Source organism: Xenopus laevis, chromosome 3L, assembly GCF_017654675.1.
Source record: "Xenopus laevis strain J_2021 chromosome 3L, Xenopus_laevis_v10.1, whole genome shotgun sequence".
In the NCBI taxonomy this organism is placed as follows: Eukaryota; Metazoa; Chordata; class Amphibia; order Anura; family Pipidae; genus Xenopus; species Xenopus laevis.
This window is the reverse complement of record NC_054375.1, coordinates 155820901-155847587: the sequence shown is the minus strand read 5'-3', so window position 1 is coordinate 155847587 and position 26687 is coordinate 155820901. Positions and strand designations below refer to the sequence as shown.

The 26687-nt window shown below is 42.9% G+C and overlaps 2 protein-coding genes across 4 annotated transcripts; both read right to left on the bottom strand.

Moving 5' to 3' along the window:
• Positions 1-1803: 1803 nt before the first annotated feature.
• LOC101243550 (APRIL) lies at positions 1804-8448 on the bottom strand. 3 transcript variants are annotated; one of them, XM_041584844.1, is made up of 7 exons: positions 8052-8448; positions 6983-7206; positions 6240-6333; positions 4852-4899; positions 3993-4111; positions 3664-3811; positions 1804-2807 (listed from the first exon to the last, which is right to left on the bottom strand). In XM_041584844.1, exons 1-7 carry the CDS (start codon positions 8269-8271, stop codon positions 2698-2700), a joined length of 963 nt encoding a protein of 320 aa, XP_041440778.1. In that variant the 5' UTR covers positions 8272-8448; the 3' UTR covers positions 1804-2697.
• Positions 8449-9031: 583 nt separating this feature from the next.
• Positions 9032-23803, bottom strand: LOC108711778 (tumor necrosis factor ligand superfamily member 12). Its single transcript, XM_018253825.2, has 7 exons — positions 23557-23803; positions 21165-21200; positions 20022-20100; positions 19822-19872; positions 14319-14360; positions 14014-14138; positions 9032-12875 (listed from the first exon to the last, which is right to left on the bottom strand). Exons 1-7 carry the CDS (start codon positions 23797-23799, stop codon positions 12624-12626), a joined length of 828 nt encoding a protein of 275 aa, XP_018109314.1. The 5' UTR covers positions 23800-23803; the 3' UTR covers positions 9032-12623.
• Positions 23804-26687: the final 2884 nt, after the last annotated feature.

Sequence of the window (26687 nt, the reverse complement as noted above, 5' to 3'; positions counted from 1 at the left end):
GGAAAAGGTGAAGGCGCCAATAGAAAGCTACGGGAGAAGTGAGGAGGCGTGGCGAGTTGAATGTTAGTACGGACGGCGGCAGATAGTGGAGAGGAGGAACGATAATGGGCGGGAAAGTTACCAACCAATGGCGATGCTTCTGAGTTTAGCGCGCTTTTGTGGGAGAGTCTAAAATATCCCGCACAGTGTGGAGCAGAGAATAGCGGCTCAGTCTGAGGGGAGTTACTACTTCTTTGTTTTGCTTCGAACTCGGAAACCTGAAGCCGAATTAACCCCCGACTTACGGGTTTTTTTTGTCATTATTTCACTCTGAAATGGCTGTAAGTGTAATACTTGTCACTGTACCCCCTACTGTAAATGATAAGGATATTAGAAGTCACTGAGGGGTTGTTCTGTGACCATATAAAGGCACAAGGCTGCAGGCTGAGTTATACAGGGACCTCTGAGTATCACTCATGTATTATAAGGGATAATGTACCCCCTACTGTAAATGATAAGGATATTAGAAGTCACTGAGGGGTTGTTCTGTGACCATATAAAGGCACAAGGCTGCAGGCTGAGTTATACAGGGAACTCTGAGTATCACTCATGTATTATAAGGGATAATGTACCCCCCTACTGTAAATGATAAGGATATTAGAAGTCACTGAGGGGTTGTTCTGTGACCATATAAAGGCACAAGGCTGCAGGCTGAGTTATACAGGGACCTCTGAGTATCACTCATGTATTATAAGGGATAATGTACCCCCTACTGTAAATGATAAGGATATTAGAAGTCACTGAGTGGTTGTTCTGTGACCATATAAAGGCGCAAGGCTGCAGGCTGAGTTATACAGGGAACTCTGAGTATTACTCATGTATTATAAGGGATAATGTACCCCCTACTGTAAATGATAAGGATATTAGAAGTCACTGAGGGGTTGTTCTGTGACCATATAAAGGCGCAAGGCTGCAGGCTGAGTTATACAGGGAACTCTGAGTATCACTCATGTATTATAAGGGATAATGTACCCCCTACTGTAAATGATAAGGATATTAGAAGTCACTGAGGGGTTGTTCTGTGACCATATAAAGACACAAGGCTGCAGGCTGAGTTATACAGGGAACTCTGAGTATCACTCATGTATTATAAGGGATAATGTACCCCCTACTGTAAATGATAAGGATATTAGAAGTCACTGAGGGGTTGTTCTGTGACCAAATAAAGGCACAAGGCTGCAGGCTGAGTTATACAGATCTCCAAGGATCTCCAGGAACTCCACGAAGACAGAGGGACATTATTTATTGTAATAGACATGTTTCAGTGAGTCATGTAATAGAAATGACATCATTAAGCACAAATTATAACAGATGACATCACTAAGCCCTTTAGTATCCCAGGTGGGAATTTAAAAGCCAAGTATGGATGGCTGTACATTTTTTCAGATCCTCTGAGCGCTAGTTCAAGTTACGTTCTCTGTGTTATGTTATGTTTTTCTTTTAGATATGTTATTGCTCTGTGTGGCTAAAACTTTGTTACATTTTATTTTTAATCTTTATAGTCAGGCCTCTCCTATCTGTTATCTCTCATTCAAACTGGTAAATAAGACCCTAGCAACCAGAAAACTGCTGAAGAGCTAAATAGCCTTGTGTTGGCTCCGATGCAAAGAAGCCCAGAACTTTTCATTTTCAGCAATATGTATGTATGTAATATGGCACATCAAATCTATCCCTATTAAAGTGCTGGGTAATCACTGTCTGACGGCTGCCTGACAACCCCCATAAATACAAATCGAATGCAATTGAGTGAACAAGGCACATTAGTATAGCACGAGATTATCTTTTATTACACAGCTTTATAATACAAAAAGAAAAAGAACCCCTCACGCTTCAACCCCAATAGCGGGGTCTTTGTCAGAGGGATGCATTTTTTATTCTGCACATGCCCATCAAGAAGACCCCAGTTTTGGGGTTGAAACGCATCTTCTAGCCTTATAATAAAGTCATGCAAACTGCTATAACACCAGACTATGAATGTCCAAAATACATTTATTAAGGGGTGCAGCATGAGGGTAAGCACAAAGCTTCTAGAATACATGAAATATAATCCAATGGAATAATGTAGAATAAATCTATTGGTCTCTCTTTCCCCCATAAAATTCTGTATAATGCGCTTCCCTCAAATCCTTTCTCTTCTTTTTCTCTACACCCCTCCCAACCAGCTACGGTCCTTGTACATTCTGATGGCATTTGCTACTCTCTCATCCAATTGGTTATCTTAGGTGCTTCCTATTTGTCCTTCTAGATCTGAGGGATATTGGAGTAGTCTGTACTGGTTCCATGGGAGTATAGTCTATATAGAGATGTTGCTTTCATCCATTTAAACATTAAGCTGCCGAGGTTTCATATATTCTCCGCTCATGTGCTGTTTTGTGCTTTTAGACTGGACCTCTCTGGGTTGCAAAGCAATTTGTCCTCTGCCATTGCAGATTTCACAGTGGTGGTACTACCTCTGTGATAAGCTCTGCCGGCAATCCTAAATACTAAAATAGTACACATAATGGTTTCATGGGTTGGACAGTTCTGTGATTTTGCTGCTGCTGAGGTTGTAAGGGATCGGCATTTGGCATCAGGGCACAAAGAAGTGACTATCGGCATGAGAGCCACTTGCAGAGGTCTCCGTAATCTTTAGTCAGAGTGCCAGACACTTTATACTTCTTAAAGCTTGACAAGACCAAGGAAGGTGGCTTCTCCTCTGGCATCCAGATTGGCATTTGATCTTGGTATGACGAGGCTAATGGAATCCCCCTTTTGCAAGCGGAAAACTCCTGGTGGGGGAGACAAAGACCAGATGTAACCAAAGTGTAGAGTGAGTAAGTATACAACACTGTTCTGGATTTGGGGGCTCCCATCTATTTAATCTGGGTAGCCATGACTTGGATGAGGGCAAACAATTGCAGACAATGGATTAAAAACATATAGACCAACTGAATGATCTAGGCCAATGATCCCCAACCAGTAGCTTGTGAGCAATATGTTGCTCACCAAACCCTTGGATATTGTTCCCAGTGGCCTCAAAGCAGGTGTTTTTTTTAATTCCAGGCTTGTAGGCAAGTTTTGGTTTAATAAAAACCAGAAGTACTGCCACACAGTCTTCTGTAGGCTGTCAGTCCACATAGGGGCTACCAAATGGCCAATTACAGCCCTTATTTGCCACCCCAGGAACATTTTTTCATGCTTGTGTTGCTCTCCAACATTTTATACATCTGAATGTTGCTCACGAGTGAATAAGGTTGCGGATCTCTAATCTAGACAAAATAGCCATATGGGTAGAAGATTCAGTCCCCCACTCCACCTAAAAGGCAGACCCATCCTAAGAACAAGGTGAGAATGCCCTATGGCAAGATACTCCTGAAAACACAGTCTAAGTGAGATTGTTGGTGAAAGTAGGGCTAAATGGCTGAAACATCACTAAAAACACACAAAAAAATAAATATATAATATATATATATATATATACTCTGTATCTGTAGTAAGTTATGAGCTAAGAAGGGCCTGACCAACCTGATTGGTTGCAGTTGGTTACCTCAATGGTGTAGATTTCCTCAGCGTAAGTAACTGAGCCCAGCTGTGTTTTATATACTATAAGTTTTGGAGAGCAGCAAAGGATTATGGTTGTCTCACCAGCGCTGTAACAGGTGTTATACGCCATGCTCTGGTTGGGCGGCATGCTCTGCACACAGCGTAGAAGCACCGCCTCTCCTCCAAACATCCCTTCAAATTTACGTGTTATCAAGTGTCCCATCGTGAATCTGGAGTCATTGTACAGAACCTGGGTGGGAACAATTAGAGACTGTTTCTACATAAACATGGAGCATCCCTATAGGTGGCCATATATGCACCGATACATGCAACGATATATAAAACCAAGCCATGTTTGGTGCATGTATGTTTGGAGACAGGTTATTCATGGCTCTCATGTATTATGTATTTATAGATATAAAATAATATACCTGGCTGTATACAGAATAAATCCCAGAATTTTTCACTGTCACATTAACACCTTGAACCTGAAAAGCTCGCCCTTCCTTCATAGACACTTTCCAGAAGATGAGGGTGGCATCCAGTGCCTCTAAGAGACAAAGGGCAGGGGAGAGAGTTCAGGATCTTAAGGGAACTTTTTTTGTGTGGGGGGGTGATGAAAGTGGAAGTTTATAATAAGAATGAAACAGTAGATTTTAGCAGGAGAATGAGGAAACTCACTAGAAACCCAAAATATATACAGCCCTATTAATCTTAACATATTTTTGGTAATCACCCATACGTAAACATATTTCCTTAAGTAATTGCCTCCATGTCACCGTCACTACTGGACTTAATGCTTAGCAAAGTAGGCAAATAAATCAGACAGAATATTTGCTCCTCTGAACCCTACAACCGATTTGCCATATTTTGTGCCAAGCCAAGGAGGAAAGTGTGTGGGAGTTATGACAGGAGTGGGTAGAACATGCCCAGAAACGGATCAATAGTGCATTGAGCAATCTGGTCAAAACAAAGCACATACAGTAAATGTCAACAAGGTGTTGATTCATGCCTTGCTAAGACTAGAATGATACATACAGGTGTATAACCCTGCCCAATATGTGCCCTAACATCCAGACGAGACTGCAATTTTAAATGTAATAGACCCTATTGCAGCATTTTGTGCTTTCCTACCTTTTCTCCTTGGGCACCATAATTGCTTGGTGAGGAGGAGGGAATGGAACCCTGAGGGAAAGTTGTTGCTTGTTCTTTAGAGAGGTAAAAAGAGAAAAGTCTAGCACCCCAAAAGGCCACCAAACTAGACGGGCAGGGCTGGAAAGGAATTCTTACCATTGGTAAAGAAATGATCAGGCACCAGGTGAACATATGAACGATTTCCTAGAAGCAAAAAATAATGTACTTTAGTGTGGGTGTATGTGACTATACATTGGCATGTACTCTGTCCTCTACCATCTGCAACACACACAGAAGGATCATACAGCCCCACCAAGACCATATGTCTAGTGGGAGCAATCAGAGACCTAACAAGATCATGCGTCCAAGGGACATCTAGTGGAAGTAATGTTGCACTTCTGCCAAGAGTATTCGCCTAGTGGGAGTACTGTTTCAATTGTGCAAAGAGGTTACATCTGGTGAAAGTTGCAGATGCAGGATACTGTTTGTAAAAGTAATGTTGCAGTCTCACCAAGAGGATATGCCTAGTGGAAGGCATGATGGAATCCCACCAAGTGGATATGCCTGGTGGCTGTAATGTTGCAACCCCCATCAAGAAGATATGCCTGGAGAAAGTCATAATGCAATGCCACCAAGCAGATATGCCTGGTGGAAGTCATGATGCATTCCCACTAAGAGGATATGCCTAGTGGCTGTAATGTTGCAATCCCACCAAGACGATATGCCTGGAGAAAGTCATGATGCAATCCCACCAAGAAGATATGCCTGGTGGAAGTCATAATGCAAGTCATGATGCATTCCCAGTCATAATGCAATGCCACCAAGCAGATATGCCTGGTGGAAGTCATGATGCATTCCCACTAAGAGGATATGCCTGGTGGCTGTAATGTTGCAATCCCACCAAGACGATATGCCTGGAGAAAGTCATGATGCAATCCCACCAAGAAGATATGCCTGGTGGAAGTCATGATGCATTCCCACCAAGAGGATATGCCAGGTGGCTGTAACATTGCAACCCCACCAAGAAGATATGCCTAGTGGAAGTCATGATGCAATCCCACCAAGAAGATATGCCTGGTGGAAGTCATGATGCATTCCCACCAAGAGGATATGCCAGGTGGCTGTAATATTGCAACCCCACCAAGAAGATATGCCTAGTGGAAGTCATGATGCAGTCCCACCAAGAGGATATGCCTGGCGGAAGTGCACTTACAGCCCTGTCAATATTTTGTTCCTAGTGAAAGTGATAGCCATTCCAATCTTATGCACCATATTGAACAAATATAAAATTGTTCAATACATCATGTGGTCAATAGGATCAATAATACTGCCCCACCAAGATCATGTGCTCTGGTTAGAGTAAATAAACAACCCCACCCAAATCATGTGCCCAATAGTAATAGTGGAGCCGCAGCGCAAGCCGGTAGGACTGGCCTTTTGACTAGTCCTGTGTTACAAGAGAAAATATTGGGCATTGTAAGGTGGCATGATCTCTAAAATATCCTCCCACCCAATTTTCACCTACCCCTTCTGCTTCACCTCACCGTGATGTCTTGACCTCCTGGCTCCTGTGAGGTCTCTTTTTTGTCTGAGGCAAAGTGACAGGTCTTCTTCCTTTGTACTGTGCTGCTTTTTCACCTACGGGAAAGAGGTGGGAAGGCTCAGCCTAGTAACACCCTAAATCCATAACCCATGTCATTACCCTGGGAATGCCACCGTACCTTATTGGACTGTCCCTTTAACACATCATTTCACTGGCATGAGGCTGGTGAGCAGCTAATGCGTATGATAAAGAGACCAAGTAGGAAGGTGCGGTGTCTGACTCAGCTTTTACATGACTGTACTATTTAGCAAGACTTTTATTGCACGTTTTGTAGCCAGTCATATGATTTCAGACGATTATAACTCTTCGTTTGCCTCAAAGACTACAATAATGGATCATATGGACATGAGTGGCAGCCTCATCCTATTAATCCTTTGAGTATCGACTCCTACACCAAATACTATGCATCCATCTCCATAGTGCTGGAGGGCCCAGAGGAGAATGCCTTCTGCTTGCACTACAACTAGTACAATTCCCAGCATTCTCAAGATCCTTCTGCTGTCACAGTATGCTGGGAGTGGTAGTTTAACAGCTGCCGGATAGAGCTGCAGGATTTTGTGGTGTATAGCCAGTTTAAAGTGCACACAGTGATTGTAGCATTGATCTAAACATCTATCTTATGAGTCTGCCAGTACTTCTACATCAAGTGCCAAGAGTAATCAATGCATAAGGTCAGCCACCCACCTCTGGCCTCCGTTCCTCTTGAGTCTTCCTCATCAAGGAGAGTTCCACCTGCAGGTTGCCAATGTGGATTGATTGGCACATGAGAGCAATGAGGCAAATGAGGACCCCCAGCCAGGCTCCTGTGCCCCCCCAGACTCCCCGTGCCAGGCTAATAGATCCACAGGTCACCATGTGGGACATCACGACTCTGGCTTCTGCTTTTTCTCCTAAATTGAGTACAGTGGCTTAAAGGAAGAGAGGGAGGGCGTGGCAGAATGAAGGGATTATTGCAACATGTACTAACGACAGGAAGGGCACAGGGACCATACCAGTAATACTTATATCCTCTATATACTGAGAACATTTGTGCTGGCCACTGAGTGCAGGAGAATGCATTTATATTCCATTATAGGGCTGCTATATAGCTCAGGACAGGACTGCACCCCAATAAGGTAAGTTGCCATCTTGTTTCCATTAGGCACTACAGTTTGAGCATCTAGGAACCCCACACCCAGCCATGGACCCTTGCTCTGAACTGTACCCATACCTGCAGGTAACATCACAGAGGGGGAGGGGCCTACATCTGACGTCACTAACAGGGAGGGCTAGGTGGAAGATAATTATCAAGGTGGGAGGTCTGGCAACACCAATACCTGGACCCACCAGCAACCCCAATTATTACACTGAACCTGCCTGATGTGGGTCCTGGTTTTATAGGATATTCCCATCACTGCAACATTTTCACAATCCAGGCCAGTATAATACTGTTCAAGTGCCAACCTTAAATCCTGTTGGCAATAAGTGCAGCTTTATTCTGATGTTGGAAGTTTCAGATCAGGATGACAAGTCAACAGCAGGAGGGCCCCAGTTAATCATCTCTGATGTAAATACTGAAGATATCTGGCACTTGTTACACAATATCATAGATTCTGTGCTTTTATCTATGTTTTCTTCGCAAGGGGCCCTTAGGGTTTTGGGATACGGAGTCCTGGTGCAGCATGAAACAGGGGACTCTGAGGGAATGACACCATTAAACATCAATATGGTGGTTTAGGGACCGAAATAGAGAGTAAGAACATAACCAACATACCGTCATTTGGCAGCCAAGAAATCTCAATGCTGACAGTTGCCACAAAGTGAAAACCAGGTTGGCAGTCGGAGAGTGCGTCGGAATCCGGAAAAATGAAGGGAGCAATGCACAGAATAAGAGAGAGAGAAGGAAAAGAAAGTCGTGTTTGCAGGAAAACGAAAGTTAGAAAGTAGAGAGTGAAAGAGCCCAAAGCACAGAGAAGGGGGGAGATGTGGAGCATAGTGGACAGTGTGGGGAGGGAAGGCAGGTGAGTTGGTGAGGGGAAAAGACATTAATAGGGAGCCAACCAGCAGAGAGAGAGGAGAAGGGTATAAAGGAGAGTGGGGAGGGTACCCTAAAACTTACCTTAGCTGTCAGCCAAACATCTGCCTGCCCTTTTTATCCCAAACGTCGCTTATTCCCAAAGGGTTAAATGAGTCACCAGGAAAGATTATTCCATGCAAATGAGCTTCTGGGGAAACACAGTGCCTGCTTCTGTAAACTGTTCCAGTATCATAATTTCCCTTTTATTTATATAGCACTGCCATATGCTGCAGAGATGCAGCTAGTGGAGCTTCAGGTCCTATCACACACGCACTATGGACTGGCATTTGAATTTTTTTAGGGGGGGACAAATGCAGAGACAGAGAGAATATACAGACACCTCTCACAAAGTGCCCTGGTTGGCATCAAGACCCCAGAGCTGCAATGCTGCCCACTGCTCCCTTCCATCTGTTGTGGGTTAGGGTGTACCAGAGGGATTGGATCCTTGCGTAAGGACAATGTAGGTAAGTTTAGAAATTGGGGATAAATGTTGGGGTGGCTCAACCAGTTGGCATTGTGTCTTCATACCTCTCATGTGACAGCCAGCATCTGATCGGTATCGAATATAAAATGTCAGCTCTTAGGATCAGCACACTGCTATCAGTCATATATTCTCAATATGATTTACAATGATTCATATTATTTTTAATACCCCCCCAAGAAACACGACTCCAAGCTCTTTATAAAATATACCTTTATTATAAGTGACAGTTATAAATGCATATATTAATATATCTGGTAAATGCAAAGCCACGCCCTCCCTGCACATGGCTGGACCCCTGTACAGTACAAGGTCAGGACATAGGAAATGTGCAGGATCCTCGGCTCACAGAGTCTACAGCAGATAGCAGTTAAATTTGAAAAACCGCAGTTGTGCAAACTCTGCCCTGTATAGTGCCTGGATTTGCACTTCTAGTTACAATAGACCGATAATGGCTGTGGTCCAGATATTCCAGCCTATCATCGGCTCCGACCAGAGAACAGTGGAGACTATAGTTCAACAATGGCTGCATTAAGGGCACTTGAGAAACCACTGTAAAGATTTTATAGGAAACTACCCAGTGCACCACCTCATAGCACCAGTATGTAGCATTCAGTGCAGTAAATAGGCTGTTGTTGTAAGAGGGTGCTTTTTCTCTCAACTTTTTTCAAACTGAGTAACATTTTATTTTACATTAGATACTATGGGTATTTTTTCACAGCAAAATATTCTGCTCATCCCTACTAGCCACTAAGACTGTAGGACAGGTGGTTTTACAATCAGCAAAAGACGGGTTTCTTTCCTGTAAGGGTAATTAGGGTATGTCGTTTACTAGCAAGGGAGATGTTAATGAGAGATGCAGGCCAAAAAAGGCATTTACATGGAATATCCAGGCCTAGTGAATGGCAACCACTCATCACGGATATTTCATCTCAAAATAGTTTTGGACCATTGGGAGGGAATTGGATTTTTCAAGATGACTTAGCATTACACCCGCTCAAAAGGATTGTGCCCATTAAGAGGCACGATTGCAAGAGAAACCTGAAATGAATGGATGATTCCCCACTAACAATGGCCGATGTTCGGTGCCTTCGAAATATTCCAGTCAGCCTGATCGGCAAGCCGACTGATATCCAAGTCTTCTGCCGATATCGGTCATCTCGTCTCACACCATACACGCAATGAATATAATACAAAGTTTCGCCCGAGTGCCGCTAATTCACTAAAATCCAAAGTTCCGCTCAGGGAGGCGAAAGGTAGCGAAGTTGCGCTAGCATTAATTTGCCAAGCACTGGTGAATTTACGCCAGCACCCGTTAGTAAATCAGCGAAGTAACTAAATTACATCACACTGGTGAATTTGCGGTAGCAATTGCTCCTTTGTGTGCAAACCACTAGCATACAGAGAGACTCTTGCCCATTGGCATGGGAGCTAGTGACTAGTGTGTTCTGGAACGTACCAACAATGTAGGAGCTATTGACGCAAATATATGAAGCACTGCGGGGAAGTGTTGATATAGACATGATGATGCGAGTAGGTTTAGGCCAAATAGTATTTCATGAGTATTTAATGTTAAAAATAATGGGCCTTTGTCTTCCTTTCTCTTGTTCATTTCTTCCTGAGTTGATGGCTGCCTACAGGTAATTGTGCCCCCCCTACTCAACAAGCTACAGCAGAAAAGAGAGCACCAGGCAACTGAGTCAGGGCATTGGTGAGCTGTAAAAAAACTGGAACTTACCAAAATCCTAATAACTAGAAGACTATTAAAATCATACTTGACACAGGCCTTAAAAGAGGCTGGAATATGGTGTTCTCACAAATTGTCAGAAATGTCTAAATTGGCACGATCGACACATATATGTGTGAGATTTTTTTTTGTTTGCCAAAATACAGCCAATTCTTACAAGCATCTTGACCCAACACCTTCTCCCTTTCCAGAGTTGCAGGGTATTCTCTGCCTTGCAGTCACATTTGCTAAAGATCATGTTTAAGACATTAGCTCTGTGATCCTCAACTGTGGTATATTCCTAGATCTACATCATCTGCAGGGGAGACCAGAATGTGGCCAATGAGATGTTCTGAGGGCTATACCAACTTGTAACCCGTTTGAGCATTGATTATATGGAAGGCAAGACTAACTTGTAGCGAATAACATTAGGGTGAGGCCAACAAGACCAGATGTCTGGATATTCTCATTTCTGATTCTACCCCTGTTCCACTATGCCTTGCCTGAAGTCTTTTAGCTAATGCCTTCTTACCTTTCTGGGTACAACTAAAGGCTGTGCTTAATTCCCATCTGCCACTTACTGTTACCCTCTAACCCAATTACTCTCCCTCTCTGTATTTGTCTTGAGTTGCCTGTCTATGTCCTTGTTTCTCCTCACCAACCCAACAATACATTTTGCACCCTGGTATTGGAATCCGAGTTGTCTTTGTCAACTATATGGTCAGAGATAAGATCAAATGGAAGTGTTACAGGGGAGACCAGAGATCGTAGCTCCTCCTGAGAGTTTGAGTCTCGCTGTGTTACCCTAAGAAAAGACGCATTAGGCTAGAGAACCCAGCAGAGGCACAGACAATTCTCCAACAGTTGTTGGTAAGTATTAAAGTGCATTTGATGTGTGTTTTGTTGCTGATTCTATTACATTTATCTCTGTTAACCTTTCTGCATTCTAATAATACTGATGGCTTCTTCTTCAACAACTTTTTAGTTGGTACTTGCCAAGAGAAGGCAGAAGGTCATACAGGAGCAAGACGTGATTGGCCAGCAGTAGTTATATCTATAATGTAGATAAATGAGGAATGTTCACAGCAGATATAGAGACTGCCCTTCTTGCTCACTGCCATTCAATTTGTTGCTTTAACACACAGGAAGGTCCTCCTTCATTCATCTTAGAACCCTTCAGTCGGTTTATTTATAAAGCTATGGTACAGCACAGATTAACCTGCCTTGATTAGGATGCCTTGACCCCCATTTGATAGGGTTCCATCCATGCTGTGAAATGCAATCAAGCACCCCAAAATCTTGATTCGGAAACACCCCTGTGCTTAGGTCTCCGTTGGATTTATGATGATCATAATTGCAGTGTCCCTTTTGGGAGGGAGACTAGATCTTCACTGCAGTCCAGTTGTTGGGTGTCCATTATCATACCTAGCTTTGGAAAACCGTTATGCAGTAATTCTAGATGAGCAATGCATTCTGGGTGTTGCTATCCATTGCCCTCTTTGTCTTTGAGAACAGTCATTTTTTTTTTATATTTCCATTGGATTCTGCTGCATTTAGTCCTCATCTATCTTTTATTCCACATTATAAATCTCCTCTGTCTTTTTGGGTTTGTTCCCACATTGGGGATTTACATACATTGAAATTAGCAAAGCACCAAGTTCTTTGATTGCTCATGATTTGCAGTACATTCTGCTCCTTCTCTTTCACTTGTCAGAGGGCATGTAATATCTGCAGCATCTGGGTCTGCGGTTTTCTTGATTCCTGCACACATTAATCATAAGCAAACAGCAATTGTCTGGCGTGTGTATGGTTCTATCATTGTGAAACCAAACTGCTTTTGTCTGTCATTTACAGTGTGTGCAGACCTCTATATTTTAGATACATCTCCTCAGAAATTATAAACCATGGTAGTGAGGTTCCTCCTGGTTCTGAATGTACAAATAAATCTTGTCTCTGTGGTCCATATTTGTAATACAGGAGTCCAACGTGGAACGGGATCCCTAAAACCATCTCCAATCTATCTCTGTTGGGAGGTGCTAGGATTACATCACTGAACGCTACATCAGTGAACCTGGAAGAGTCCGAAGTAGGTCAGGAATCGATCTACTCTAAGACTTGCATCTGGGATAGTGCGAAGACGGAGAGATGAGTTGGGCCGCAAGGAGAAGAGCCCAGACACAGCACAAGTTTTCACCTTTGGATCGTGGATGCTGGCAGCAGTGGTGGAGAATTCCTGCAAGCAACGAAAGATCAGAGAACCATCTAGAAGGATATCGAGCTTGATGTAGACACTTCTAGCCTCATTGAAGTGAACCTGCAGGGGAGAGACAGACATGTTATTTGCATCACACTGCATAGCAACTAGGAGCTTCTTGGTTCATTATGAAGCCACCAGGAACAGTAGCAAAATTATGCCTATGAGATGGGTAATAATAATACAATTTTGAAAAATGAACTCTATGTGCTATAATTAAGTACCTCATGCTCAAATCATTATGTTAGGGCATAGCACACACTATGGGCCTGGCTACAGGGGGTCAGTGTAAGACATGGGCTCAGCCTGAAGGCTAGTTGGTCTGAGGTTTGCAGACTACCTATTTAATCTCTTGGATACACCTGGAAGCCTAGCTCTGGGGATTGGTGTGGTTTGGCATGAATTCCTATTTCTGCCCTCGATTTCTTGAAACTATACACCAATGCTTTCCTATATCTGTCACCTTGTTATGAGCTGGGGGGTCAGACCAATGGTTTGCCCTCCAAGGGGACTGAACTGAAAAGGATTGACAAACGCTGGCTTCTAATTTAGTAGCCACAGTTCAATCCATCAATAAATGTAAATATATTATGGAATGAAAGAAGGGATCCCCTGTCGGACTGTATGGTGCCCTTAAACTGTGGTTGGGAATACCAAAATTTGTACTGTACTATATATTGTCATTATTGCTCCTGTTCTAATATATACTGTACACCTTAAAGGGTTATTAGTATTATTAATTAGAGAAGAACCACTATAACCTATAATATCTTAGAAACCCAAACAGATGAGTGGTAGAAAGGTGGCTGCCGTATTTACCTGTTTTCTATCCCTACTTAAGGCTTTATTTCCTGATTCTCAGCTCCCTGGGGAGGCGGGTTTGGATCGTCAGATCCATTTGTTGTTAGTTTGGTATGATTCCACCTACTGGTTAGCATGGGGCTTTACAGACGAAAGTATCAATGTATATTGTAACTTTAGTGAGCACCAGGACAGACTTCTTTGTCAAGCATAACTGAAATATACTTTGTGCAAAAAGATGGGGTAGAAAAAAGGTATAAAGAAGTAAGTAGATGGGGAGACAGGGCTGGATTTCCCGGACGGGAGGTCCCCGGTGCTCCCCATAAAGATGCCGCCCCTAATATTTTGCCGCCCTAGGCCCAGGCCTTTGTGGCCTTGCCACGTGTTCAGTGCTTACCTGGCAGTATAGATAGTACAGTCCTCTCTGGTTCACGATGAATTCACCCCTCTTGCCATGATACTGGATTGGGCTGCTGGAATTCAGAGGGACCTCAACCCAGTGCAGGATTGTACCATTTTTGTCTGAAAAGGGGAAATGATTTTTGGGTAATAATCAGCTGATATTGTGACAGCCCAGTAAGTGCAAGTTCTATGGCCAGTTTACTGTTTTAGCTCCAGAAAGGATTTGTTTGCCCATTGTGCTTCAAACTAGGCAGCACCACATGAGTATCTACTCATTTTCAAAGCTATTGTGTGACTTACCTGCATTCATCTCTGTCTGACCCCATCCTTTGGGTGATCTGACTGGAATGAAACAAAAGACGTCAGAGAGGGGTTGTATAGGTTATAAAGGGAGTTCTAGCTGGGGGCAGTGGGTGCAGTTAGTAGGGGGAGGGGCTATACAATAGGGATAAAGAAGGAGGAGGAGTTATTTGGACCAGTAGTAGTTAAATGTATGAGGGATTATATGGAGCAATAGGAGGAAATTTTTGTTTTATTATAAATTCTTTGCAACAAATTTACTAAACAAATGACATCAAAAGAATCTTAAAACAGAAAAGACAAGTCCGTATTTCTCCAGTAATCTGTATCCGATTCTTTCATATAAACATCTTTTAGATCATTATGTATCATTATGTATCAAGCTCTTAACTGTTTCAATAGACAAAAGTATTGGTTTTGCAGATTTTAAACTCCTTGCATTCCACAATGATAAATCATTTTATACAATGACTTTCGATCAGACTGTAAGAATTCCTGATACGATATCTGCCACTTTATCAGTATATGGATACATTGCTGAGCATACCCTGCGCACTGCTTATATTTACCCACCATCCTCTTCATTCTATCTCCAATGAACCAAACTCGGAAGAATTCATTGATCTGCTTTCTGAACAGAACCTCCATAAACATTCCTTCTCCATCTTTAGAAAACCGCGATTCTTAAGCTGGCCATAGACACAAAGATCCGATCGTACAAATCCTCGATTCATACGATTTTTGGATCATGTGTGGAGTGTCCCGACATCTTGCCATGCCGATCGGTCGTTCAGTCGATGGGACAGGTTAAAAGATTTCTGTCGGCTGACGATCATATCTCTGCAGGTATTGACGATCTACAATATTCAGTGGGAGACTGTCACTGTTAGCTTTGTTGGACAAAAACTTTCCTACAATTGCTGTGGGGCAGAACATCGGCTGATCTGTTCTTTGCTGCTTTGTTTGATCTGAATGGTTAGTGGCAGGTCGGGAGATGAGGACGTCCGATCGTTCGTCCGATATTGCAGGGAAATCTTGGCGTCTATGTCCAGCTTTAGACAAGAACAAAATATTGAAAAACAATTCAGGACACAGCCCCCCAGCTTTCCTAGGGAGATACACCACATTTCTCTTTATGATATTTAGGCAGTTACCCTACAAAAATTGAAAAAACCAAAGTATTGGGCAAATGAAACACAAAGCTGGTGTATATATAAACAAAGGTAACAAGAAACACTTCATGGTCTGGATCTTTTTGCTGTAGGACCACTTCCAGTTCTTCAATGTTCTCACTTTTTGAGAACAAATATCTAACTTCTCTTCCCAGTTATTTTGGGTCATATTATCAGCAGAAGCAAGGGTTATACCAAGAATATATATAATCTCATGTTTCACATAAGGGATGTCAAAGGTCTTTCCTTCCTCCCCAACCCACAGAGCCTCACTTTTATCTTTATTCACCACTGAGTTGGACACATGAGAAAAAGCATCTATTTCTTAACTGTAATACAGAATTATCTGCATCAGAATGGAGAAAGACAGAAATATTTGCATAAGCACAAGCCTTTACCCATTCTGACTGTCCCTTACACATATCTCCTTCCCTTGGATCCCGCTATGATCCTGAATTCTCAGTAAGGGATCAATACTATAAACATATAGTCGTGGGCTTATGGGACAGACCTGATGTACTCCAGGATCCTCCTAAACTTTAATTAAAGGAACACTCACGGCTTCTTCATACAAGACTGATTGATAAATACATCAGATATGCTATACTTCCTCAATGTAAGATACAGAAAGCATGATGAACTCTAGCAAATGCTTCAGTTTGATCTAAGCCAACAGTCAATTAACCCAGCCTGATATTTTTTTAAGAAAATTTTAATCGTACTGTAAGACATGATTCCTGGTCCTGTCCGTATTGCTGACAAATTCTAATCTCCTCCTACAACCAAAACTTTACATGTAAAACAATATGGCTTGATCTTAGAAATGAAATCCTTCCTATCAGATATGTTTTGAGGCCCATAAACAATAATACGATAACTGGTACCATTCTTGGTCAGCTCTAATAAGAGACAGCTACCAGGATGAACCTCAATTATTTTATCAACAGAAAAATCATTTGTTTTAAATAGGACTCCTATCCCATCATATTCATCTAATCCAAATGACCAACATGAGGGCCCAAAGTGCACTCTTTTAGCATGATAAACATCATTATTGTTCTTAAGCCTGGTCTCTTGTATAAAGCACTGTTCACCTTAAGTGAGCTGATCCTGAGAGTCATTGAAACCCATTACCATCAATTTCTTTCCTTGCCCACATTGTCACCTTATGAGCCCCACATTTTAACTTAAGATGATAAAGGCTCATCGTGTGTCTCCGGAAGTTCCTCATAAGTCTGATCTCCAAGTGTTCATGTTCTGTTTGATCTTCAGGCTCAGTACAAGTTTCCAAGACCTCAAATCTGCCTGAAGTAACTTTATAGGGTAACTGCACGGAATCATCACTGGTGCATTTACTTTTCTCCTTTTTTTCTTTTTCCTCTGTACAACTTGGTAGCCATCATCTGCTGGTGTACCAGGTAACTCTTAATTAGGTGGAAACTTCCATCACAGAATCATCTGCTGGATCAGTTTCCTGGGTGACTTGGGAAACAGTTTCAGTTGGTTCCAAATCTCTTCTTTCAGTCAATTCTGTCTCGAGACATTCATTTAGTGCCTCATTCATTAGATTGTCATGGTCCAGCTTTTCCTCCACCCTATGAGAAGCTTTAGGGCACCTGCTAAAATAGTGACCCACAGCAGGACACAGGTTACATACAACATATTTTTGACAGTCATCAAACATTCTCTGAGGCCCTTCCAGAACCTGTTATTGTCTCTTAAGTCAGAAGAAGATATCAGATAATTCCACACATTCAGAGTGCAGTAGAATTGTTATGGCCACATTGCTCTGTTTAGTTAGGTTTTTCCATATAGGCTCTCTCTTTGTTTTTTGGACAATCTCCCAGAAAATATCCAGATTCTGGGGCAACTTGAAGCTGAAGTCAAACTGCCTTGTGCCAGGGAAGTGAACATAAACAATTGGCTGAGAAGCCCATAAAGTCTTTGAGGAGAGTTTTACCAATGAAGTTTCTGTCTGGTATCTCAGACTCTGGCCCAGTATAGATGAATGCATAGCGTCTGCTGTTGCTGCTTTCTCAGTGTTTCCCATTCCAGTCCTGCCAGTTGCATGTTTTGCAAGTGCTTTAGACTCAGTGCTTCCCATTCCAGTTTTAAAACTGCCAGTTCCAGGTTTTGCACTCAGCACCTTCCATTCCAGCATGCTGACTGCCAGTTCCAGGTTTTGCACTCAGCACCTTCCATTCCAGAATGCTGACTGCCAGTTCCAGGTTTTGCACTCAGCACCTTCCATTCAAGAATGTTTACTGCCAGTTCCAGGTTTTGCACTCAGCACCTTCCATTTCAGCATGCTGACTGCCAGTTCCAGGTTTTGCACTCAGCACCTTCCATTCCAGCATGCTGACTGCCAGTTCCAGGTTTTGCACTCAGCACCTTCCATTCCAGCATGCTGACTGCCAGTTCCAGGTTTTGCACTCAGCACCTTCCATTCCAGCATGCTGACTGCCAGTTCCAGGTTTTGCACTCAGCACCTTCCATTCCAGAATGCTGACTGCCAGTTCCAGGTTTTGCACTCAGCACCTTCCATTCCAGCATGCTGACTGCCAGTTCCAGGTTTTGCACTCAGCACCTTTCATTCCAGCATGCTGACTGCCAGTTCCAGGTTTTGCATTCTTAGCACCTTCCATTCCAGCATGCTGACTGCCAGTTGCAGGTTTTGCAGGGACTGTACACTCACTACTCCCCCCAGCAGTGTTTGGTGCAGACACAACTCAGACAAATGACTCCTGATTGGTTACAAGGCTACAAAGTTCTCTCTTAGGCATTTTTAAAGCACTGCGTATCTTGACAGCGCTATATAAATAAATGATGATGATGATGATTTTGGCAGTTTTCTTGCTTTTAATGAAACTTTCCATAACACAAGTGATGCTTCTGGATCTCAGGTTCAGCCGTTTAGATTCAGCAGCAGACATGCTTGATTTACTGGGACCAGCTGAGGATTCTGGGATACATTCATCAGAACTCACTGAAAGTACATTTTGCTCAGCAGAATCTTTATTGACCTGTAAAGCTTTAAACTTCTCATCACTCACACCAGACATTTGCACAGATTTGCTGACAGAGGCCAGGGTGGAGGGAATGTGACAGTTTATCAGATATTTTACTGGTCACCTTTTCAGCTTTCTTCTGCTTGGGAGACTGGATTGGACACTTCACCTTTAATGGGTAGCGTTTCTTTAACTGCTTCAACTTTATCTCCTCACATTGCACTTCCCATGTCTTTCAATTGCTGCACTTTGTTCTCCCATTTCTTTCTTTAGAGAGAGGAGTTCAGCATGTCACTGGTTAATATGACACTGGATCTTTTCTTTCTCGGCTTCACTTGTGCTTTTCGGTTGTTCCATTTCCAGCAGAAAATTCTGCCTCAGGATACTTTCACAGATTTTAAATGTGGCATCTTTACTTTCCTGTACTGCTGCATTCAGCTTCTCTTCTAGAGAAACCATCTTCGGGGAGATTAGTTGCTCGGTGACAAATCCCTCTTTGGACTACTAATCCCCCCGAAAAGCCGACCCACCAGCTAGAATGTAAAGCTAGAATGAGTGCCATCCCGCCGGCGATTTACATTCTAGCTGGTGGGTAGGCTTTTTTTTGGGGGGGGGGGGATTAGTCACCTGAATCTTCGCATTTCTCTTGCGTAAAGGTAAAGTATAACCCCAATTTTACGTTTTTCAGGGGACCAGAAAAAAGTGATGTAAAATCCAGGAAAAATGTAAAATCAGGGAAATGTATTATGCATAATATATAGGTGGGACCACAAAACAAGAATATAAAATGAGGGAAAACTTAAAATCAGGGGATGTAAAATTGAGGTTCCACTGTATTACTCACAGCAGGCTTTAGGTTAGGGCCTTCCAACTGCTTCAGGCCTGGGACTGGGCTAGAAACATCACCCAGCACAGCTCCAACCTCTCCTGGGCTTGCGGCCATCATGCCGCCCCCCCCCCAGCAGGAACACACTCGCATAGGAGTTATAGGGAGGGTTATTTGGACCAATAAGAGTTATAAGGAGGGGTATATGGAGCAGTAGGAGGAGTTATATGGAGCAGTAGGAGGAGTTATAGGGAGGGGTATATGGAGCAATAGGAGGAGTTATAGGGAGGGGTATATGGAGCAATGGGAGGAGTTATAGGGATGGGTTATATGGAGCAGTAGGAGGAGTTATAGGGAGGGTTATATGGAGCAATAGGAGGAGTTATAGAGAGAGTTATATGGGCCAATGGGAGGAGTTATAGAGAGGGTTATACGGAGCTATTTGGGTAGTTGTAGGAATAGAAGGTTTTATAAGGAGGGTTCTATGGAGAACAAACCTTCATAATGAGCTGCATACAGTGGTGGTTTACGTTTCTTCTTATCTTTTGCTGAAAAGTAAAGGGCAGTATAAATGAATAGCTAGTGCCACAGTGCTACCCACACACAAAGCGAGGCCATTCCCTCCCCATAGCAGGAATATAATATATATATAATTTATTAATAGAATTGATGTAAATGTCGGCCCATGTCCTGTTACCTGCGCGTCTGGGCCGGCTCTTCTCCCTCAGTTTCTGATAAAGATATTGCTGCTTCTCCCAAACATTCTGGTAATAGATCTGTTGTGGTACAATGGGACAGATATGTAACGTAACCCCTAAAGAGCTTTTCTTCTAATGTGTCTGAAGATTCTCATTGTCCATGTCAGGGAATATCTGTAGAAATAAGTCAAATCGACTGGACTTTTCTTCTAATACTGTATATTTGCCCATCAGGCTTTGGCCTTTTGTGGGGCATTTTAGTGGAGTGCAGAGGAACATTATTTAGGAGCCAATACGTATGACCAGGGCCTGCTGGTAACTAGGGTTGCCACTTGGCTGCTATTTTACTGGCCTGGCTGGTAAAAATGATGGTTGATCCCAATATTATTAAAGGGATACTGTCATTGGAAAACATGTTTTTTTCAAAACGCATCAGTTAATAGTGCTACAGAATTCTGTACTGAAATCCATTTCTCAAAAGAGCAAACAGATTTTTTTATATTCAATTTTGAAATCTGACATGGGGTTAGACATATTGTCAATTTCCCAGCTGCCCCTGGTCATATGACTTGTTCCTGCACTTTAGGAGATAAATGCTTTCTGGCAGGCTGCTGTTTTTCCTTCTCAATGTAACTCAATGTGTCTCAGTGGGACCTGGATTTTACTATTGAGTGTTGTTCTTAGATCTACCAGGCAGCTGTTATCTTGTGTTAGGGAGCTGCTATCTGGTTACCTTCCCATTGTTCTTTTGTTTAGCTGCTGGGAGGGAAAGGGAGGGGTGATATCACTCCAACTTGCAGTACAGCAGTAAAGAGTGATTGAAGTTTATCAGAGCACAAGTCACATGACTTGGGGCAGCTGGGAAATTGACAATATGTCTAGCCCCATGTCAGATTTCAAAATTGAATATAAAAAAATCTGTTTGCTCTTATGAGAAATGGATTTCAGTGCAGAATTCTGCTGGATTAGCACTATTAATGCTAATTGATGCATTTTGAAAAAAATAGGAAAAAAATTTAAATATATAAAAAGCCGGTATTTTTGTCCAGAAAAAGTGGCAACCCTACTGGTAAGGGATACTGATAAGAGGGTATGAGTCTCTAGTCTAGAGAAACAGAAATCTGGTGAAATATGGCTCTTACCTGAGTCTCAGTGTCCAGCTGTTGGTAGGGTAAATCCTTTAAAAACAAAAAATTCACATACGATAGTAAAGAGATTCCAATGGATATAAAAACGATACGATAATAGAATCACGTGTATGGGCTGCTGCACAAAACTGGCAGTCACACTAGTGCCCCCACACGGACATGTCAGCGTAATGAACCCAGAAGCAAATGCCGAAATAAAGACCAACTTGTGCCACTGACCTGGGGGGGGGGTTGTTTTTATCTTGTAAAGTCTCCGATTCCTACTTTATAAATAAGCGGAGGGATGTTTGACTTGAGCTAAAGGGCCGAGGAATATACTGACACACCTCCCAATAGAAAGAGGGACAAAAAGATTAAAACCGCTTAGCCCGGCGAAAAGTATTTGACCACGCCCACTTTATGACCACGCCCCTAATTACCGTGTTCATTTTACAAAATTCGGCAGGTTATGAAAGTTTGAACACATTAATTATTACAGTTTTGCTAATGAAGGCGAATTGCCCTTTAGGTTGCAAGTCACAGTTTCCCCATGAGACCTGCTTATCTTAAATTGTTACGATAGTTTCTTTGCTTATCTTAAATTGTTACAATATTTTCTTTGCTGATCTTCAATTGTTACAAATGTATCTAAGTGCGCCTGCCACGTATTCTCGGCTCTGCCAAAAGCCAATTGAGTTTTAGAGACTTTGTATCTTTTTTCTGGCTGTTCAGTGCAGGAGATCAAAGAGAAAATTGGGACATTTCAGTAAAATTTCAGAGGCTGCGGGTTGAGCTGTCAAAATCAGCAATGTCTCACAAAAAACGGGACAGTTGGGAGGTATTTATGGAAATATTCCCTTTATCTCCCAATGTCTCTAATGCAGTCTAAATTGCCGTCAATACAAGTGTAACAATGTGCCAAACCATGATTGTGCCAACGGTGAGATTAGATAAGTGACAAGCACAAACATATGGTCGGCGCTAATCTGTGCCAGATGCTGCATTTCCCATCAGGCCTGGGGCGGGCCCCATAGTGATGCAAGCAAGTTGCCGGGGAAACGGCCAAGAGCAGAGCCGTGTGTCAGCATTATCTGTGCCGGAGCTTTCCCATGTCCCCCTGGTTATTCTTAGACCCAGTGCAGCTGGTGAAATTAATTCGACCCTGCCCCACGCTCCAGCATGTTATTGGCTACTTACTGGGCTAGCAAAGTGCTACATTAAAGGGGATATAAACTCACCAAAAATGAAAGAAAATGTCATTGTAGGCAACTTCCCAATATACATGGATTACAATGTTTCACTGATCAGTAAATGTAATTGGAATCGGTGGCTTTCTGCACTGCTGGTTCTGCCTTTTGAAACAAAGTCATCCCCCATCTTTCTGCCCATGTTTATTATTCAGAGGAATTTTGCTTTATCGCTTTCATAGTCAAAACCCGCAGGACAGAGAACAGACTTTTTAAATGTTCCTCCCAAGTGGTCCCTAAATTGCTGGGTGCCCTGTGGCCCCCACATTGCTCCTAATAGGGTAATTGTTAATAGGAGGAGAATGTAGGGGTGCTCTGTTTATACAATGTAGGGGTGCTCCGTGCTCCTAAATAGGAAGGAAATATGTCGACCATTGTGATCATCTGTGGTTTTTGGTGACCTGCCACTGAATTAATCATTGATCGATGATGACCATTTATTAGAGATCTTTGGTGGCCGAGTGTGCTCACTTGAAAATTGTTGGTCAGGACAGACCACCAATTAATGTTTTGTAATATTTGATGATCTAAAGTGCTCATGAGTGGTCTTTGGTAGCCCACTTTATTCACTAGTGATGTTTGATGCTCCACTGTCCTCATGAGTGGTCTTTGGGGGCCCACTTTATTCACTAGTGATGTTAGCTGGTCTACTGTTCTCCTGAATGGTCTTTGACAGTTCACAGTGCTATTTTACAGTGCCTTATATCAGTACAGTGGTGGCCCCTGCATTATATAAGGTTGTGTGGTGACCCACTGGACAATGTAAGGAGCTACCCTCGGGCCCCATTAACAGGACATGATTTTTTGATATCCTTCATGACTGGCCAACCAACATACACACCATTCTGCTGCTCTACTGGATCTGTTTCATGATTGGCCAACCAACATACACACCATTCAGCTGCTCCACTGGATCTGCTCCTTGACTGGCCAACCAATATGCACACCATTCTGATGCTCTACTGGATCAATTCTATGATTGGCCAACCAATATGCACACCATTCTGCTGCTCTACTGGATCAATTCTATGATTGGCCAACCAACAAACACATGGTTCAGCTGTTGTATTGGATCTCTTCCATGATTGGCCAACCAACATACACACTGTTAGTTGCTTTACTGGCTCTATTCCATGACTTGATGAAGCACAATCACTTACCTGATGCAGTAGCACCTGTCCTTGGCGTAGAGTCTTGCCCCATCCTGTGGTGGTCAGTAGCAGGTTGACCGAGGCTAAGCAGAGTGCAGTGCCCCCCAATACCAGAGCCAAGAGGACAAGTAGGAGCAGTGTGCGTCTCCCAGAACCTTTTTTACGCCAGTGAGTCATTGTCCATTTACTTTTCTGCAACTTATGAGGTTCCTCACTCTTCCAGAATGTGATATAAATATCCAAAATTTGCATCGGTTCCAAACACTTGGCTTTCAGAATGATAAATAAATCCCATTAAATCATTGACCAATGCCATGATTGCCATAAACTGGAATAAATCACAATGGCAGAGCCGCCGGCCAAAACTGTACAAATAGGTCAACTCGAGGTACAATATCCAATAGAGCTGGGAGAAGAATTGATTGGTAAGGATGGATTCCAGGATACCATTATTTAAACATCCAAATACAGAAAAAGGATTTGAGACCATATCTGTCCCTGATTCCTTCTTGAAAAGACTACGGCATTCCGGAAAGATGTGACAGTTGGCTGGACAGTGGCCATCTTGCTGGGTCCTTGGATGTCATCCAGTGACTAATACAGTGGACTATAGGCTTACACTGGAGATATATATATATATAGGAATCAGAAATATGGTGCCGGGGGCATAAATAAAGGTGAGAGTTGGAGGGAACTTGGGTGGTGGAGGTGGGTAAGGGCCATGCAGGTAGAGAGAATGAGAGGAGCGCTGGATCTCAGCTGCTAGGAGATGTCTATGTGTTTTCTTCTGATTCCTGGGCTTTGTCCAGTGAGAAGTTAAAAAAATGACAGGAAACAGAGAGACAGAGACCGAGAGGGAGGGAGGAGGAGAGAAGAGAGAGAGGCGGGAGGGAGAGTGACAGAGAGAGAGAACGCTGCAAGAAGAGGGGAGACAGGAGAACAATGTTCCTACACTTAGTACTGTTGCCTTTTAAACTAGGATTTATCTTGCCCACTTTTCTACAGACAATCATGTACATGTGTATACTCAGAACATGCCTTCCCTATCTATGTAGATTTATTTATATATATAGCGTCATGCTGTAGCGCTGGCTAATGGAAACACAATGGCAGCTCCTACCCATATGTATAAACAGAAATATATAGAAGGGGAATATTCTGGGCACACAATCAGCTATACTCAAACTGTGCTGTCCAAGGGAAATAATATGGCAGCTCACACTCATGTTTCAGTTCAAATTAACATGCTCTGGGCATGTAATTAGTTAAACCCTGGCACTGAGAAACAATTCACAGAGGATAAACAGCTCTTAAAAACAGGATATAGTTTCCCTTTAAATAGCCCAAAACACACTGTGCACCTTGGTTAGCGTGTGTGGCCTGGGTTCTGCCCCACATGTGGTTGTGTCTAAATCCCACGCTCCCTCTATGCCCCGGGGGCTGATCTTTGGGGAGTTATCTAATCGGCCCTCACACACACACACAGCCATTTATCATTCTCCCTACAATCTAATATTTACTTTCCCCTCCAGTTACAGAAATAATAATACTTTTCTCAAAACCATCATTTTATTGGCTGGAAACGTGCCCTGGCGTCTCCGTGTCATAGTGTTCTCGCTGACAGATGCCTCTACCCACATCCCAAAATATTTCTGCACACAAACAATAAGAAAACATTTTTAAAGTCCAAGACGATGAATAATATGGTATCAACGATCACTTTTACCATCTGGGTGGCAACCTTGTCAACAAGGGGCCCCGATTCTAAAAACTGCAAAAACTGAAAGGAGTTGTGATCCAAAATAGGCCTGAGATCAAGTAAATTGTTCATTGATACCCTGATGCCCTCATAGAGGATGAGACTAAAGTAACCAGCAGGGGGCAGGATTCACTGCTGCTCAAAAAGTCACCCATGAAGATAAGGATTAGCTTCACGATCACCCTCCGATGATCAGTAGGAGATAACCACTTGCTGCCTAAGTGTCTCATCATTGGAAAGGTTCCTGACTGTCCCTGTCTCCTTCAGTAGAGTTGATATAATAATAAGCATGTGTAGAAGACAGGTGAGTACTGCAGTTTTTACAAGACCAGGAAGTAGAGCAGTATATGGGGATAGACAGCAGGTAAGTACTGCAGCCAACATGGCTCAACACAGAACCAGGAAGTGGAGCAATGGGCAATGGCAGTATATGGGGATAATAGGCAGTATATGGGGATAGACAGCAGGTATGTAGGCCATAATCACATTTCACATTTCAAAATCACATTTCATCTGTTCCAGAGAAACTACACAGTGCCCCCAACTATGTGCAACCTGCAAGCAGGAGCAATGAGTGGTGATAGAGAATGGCATGGGTCTCATTTTAATGAGCAGAGACGACATACTTATGGTTTGTGAGAATGTAGAAATAAGACCCGATTCTATTCCTAAAGTCCTACAAACAAAGGAGTGTGAGCCCCAGCCCTTCAGCATATTCATTCCTTTCTACTGTTCTTTGTATGACCTTAATGTGGGCTCCTGCCAGAAATCCAAGCCTTAAACATGGGGCTGGGCCTAGGACTGGAGCCAAGGTTGACCCCTGAGTGTGATCAGTGAGGGAAAGGTGGGATGTTTGGGGAGTGGAGGAGGAGCAAGTCAAGAAGAAAAAGAGAGGACAGCACTATTGGTGGTCAGATATCGGATCTCCTTGGGTTTCTTTCTCACAACCATTAGCAACATGATCGTGATGTTTTAGGGCAGGAATTCAAATCCTAGTGAAAAGGGCAAAGTATCCCATAGAGACTGGAGAGTAGAAATGGGTCCCTGAATTTCTTGTTAAAGGGGAGGATACAGTCCTGGCCAGGAACACTACAAATGCCATTCTTTACTAATTAATAGTGAAATTAATGAACTTATGCCAAGAGGGCCCCTCTGTTTGCAGCTGGGGCCACAGTTCAAAGAGCCCATTGGCACTGCTTTGAATGACTTGATTTATGGTTGTTGTTATCCTGCACCGAGGCCCCGTAACCTGCTGTTTTTTCTCTCCTGAGGATTAAAGAAATGTTGAGTGGCCCCATTCTTGGCTGAAACCCAGATTGTAAAAGGATTAAATAGAATCAAGGTCAAATTCCACCTAACTACTGCTCCCAGGATCCCCAGC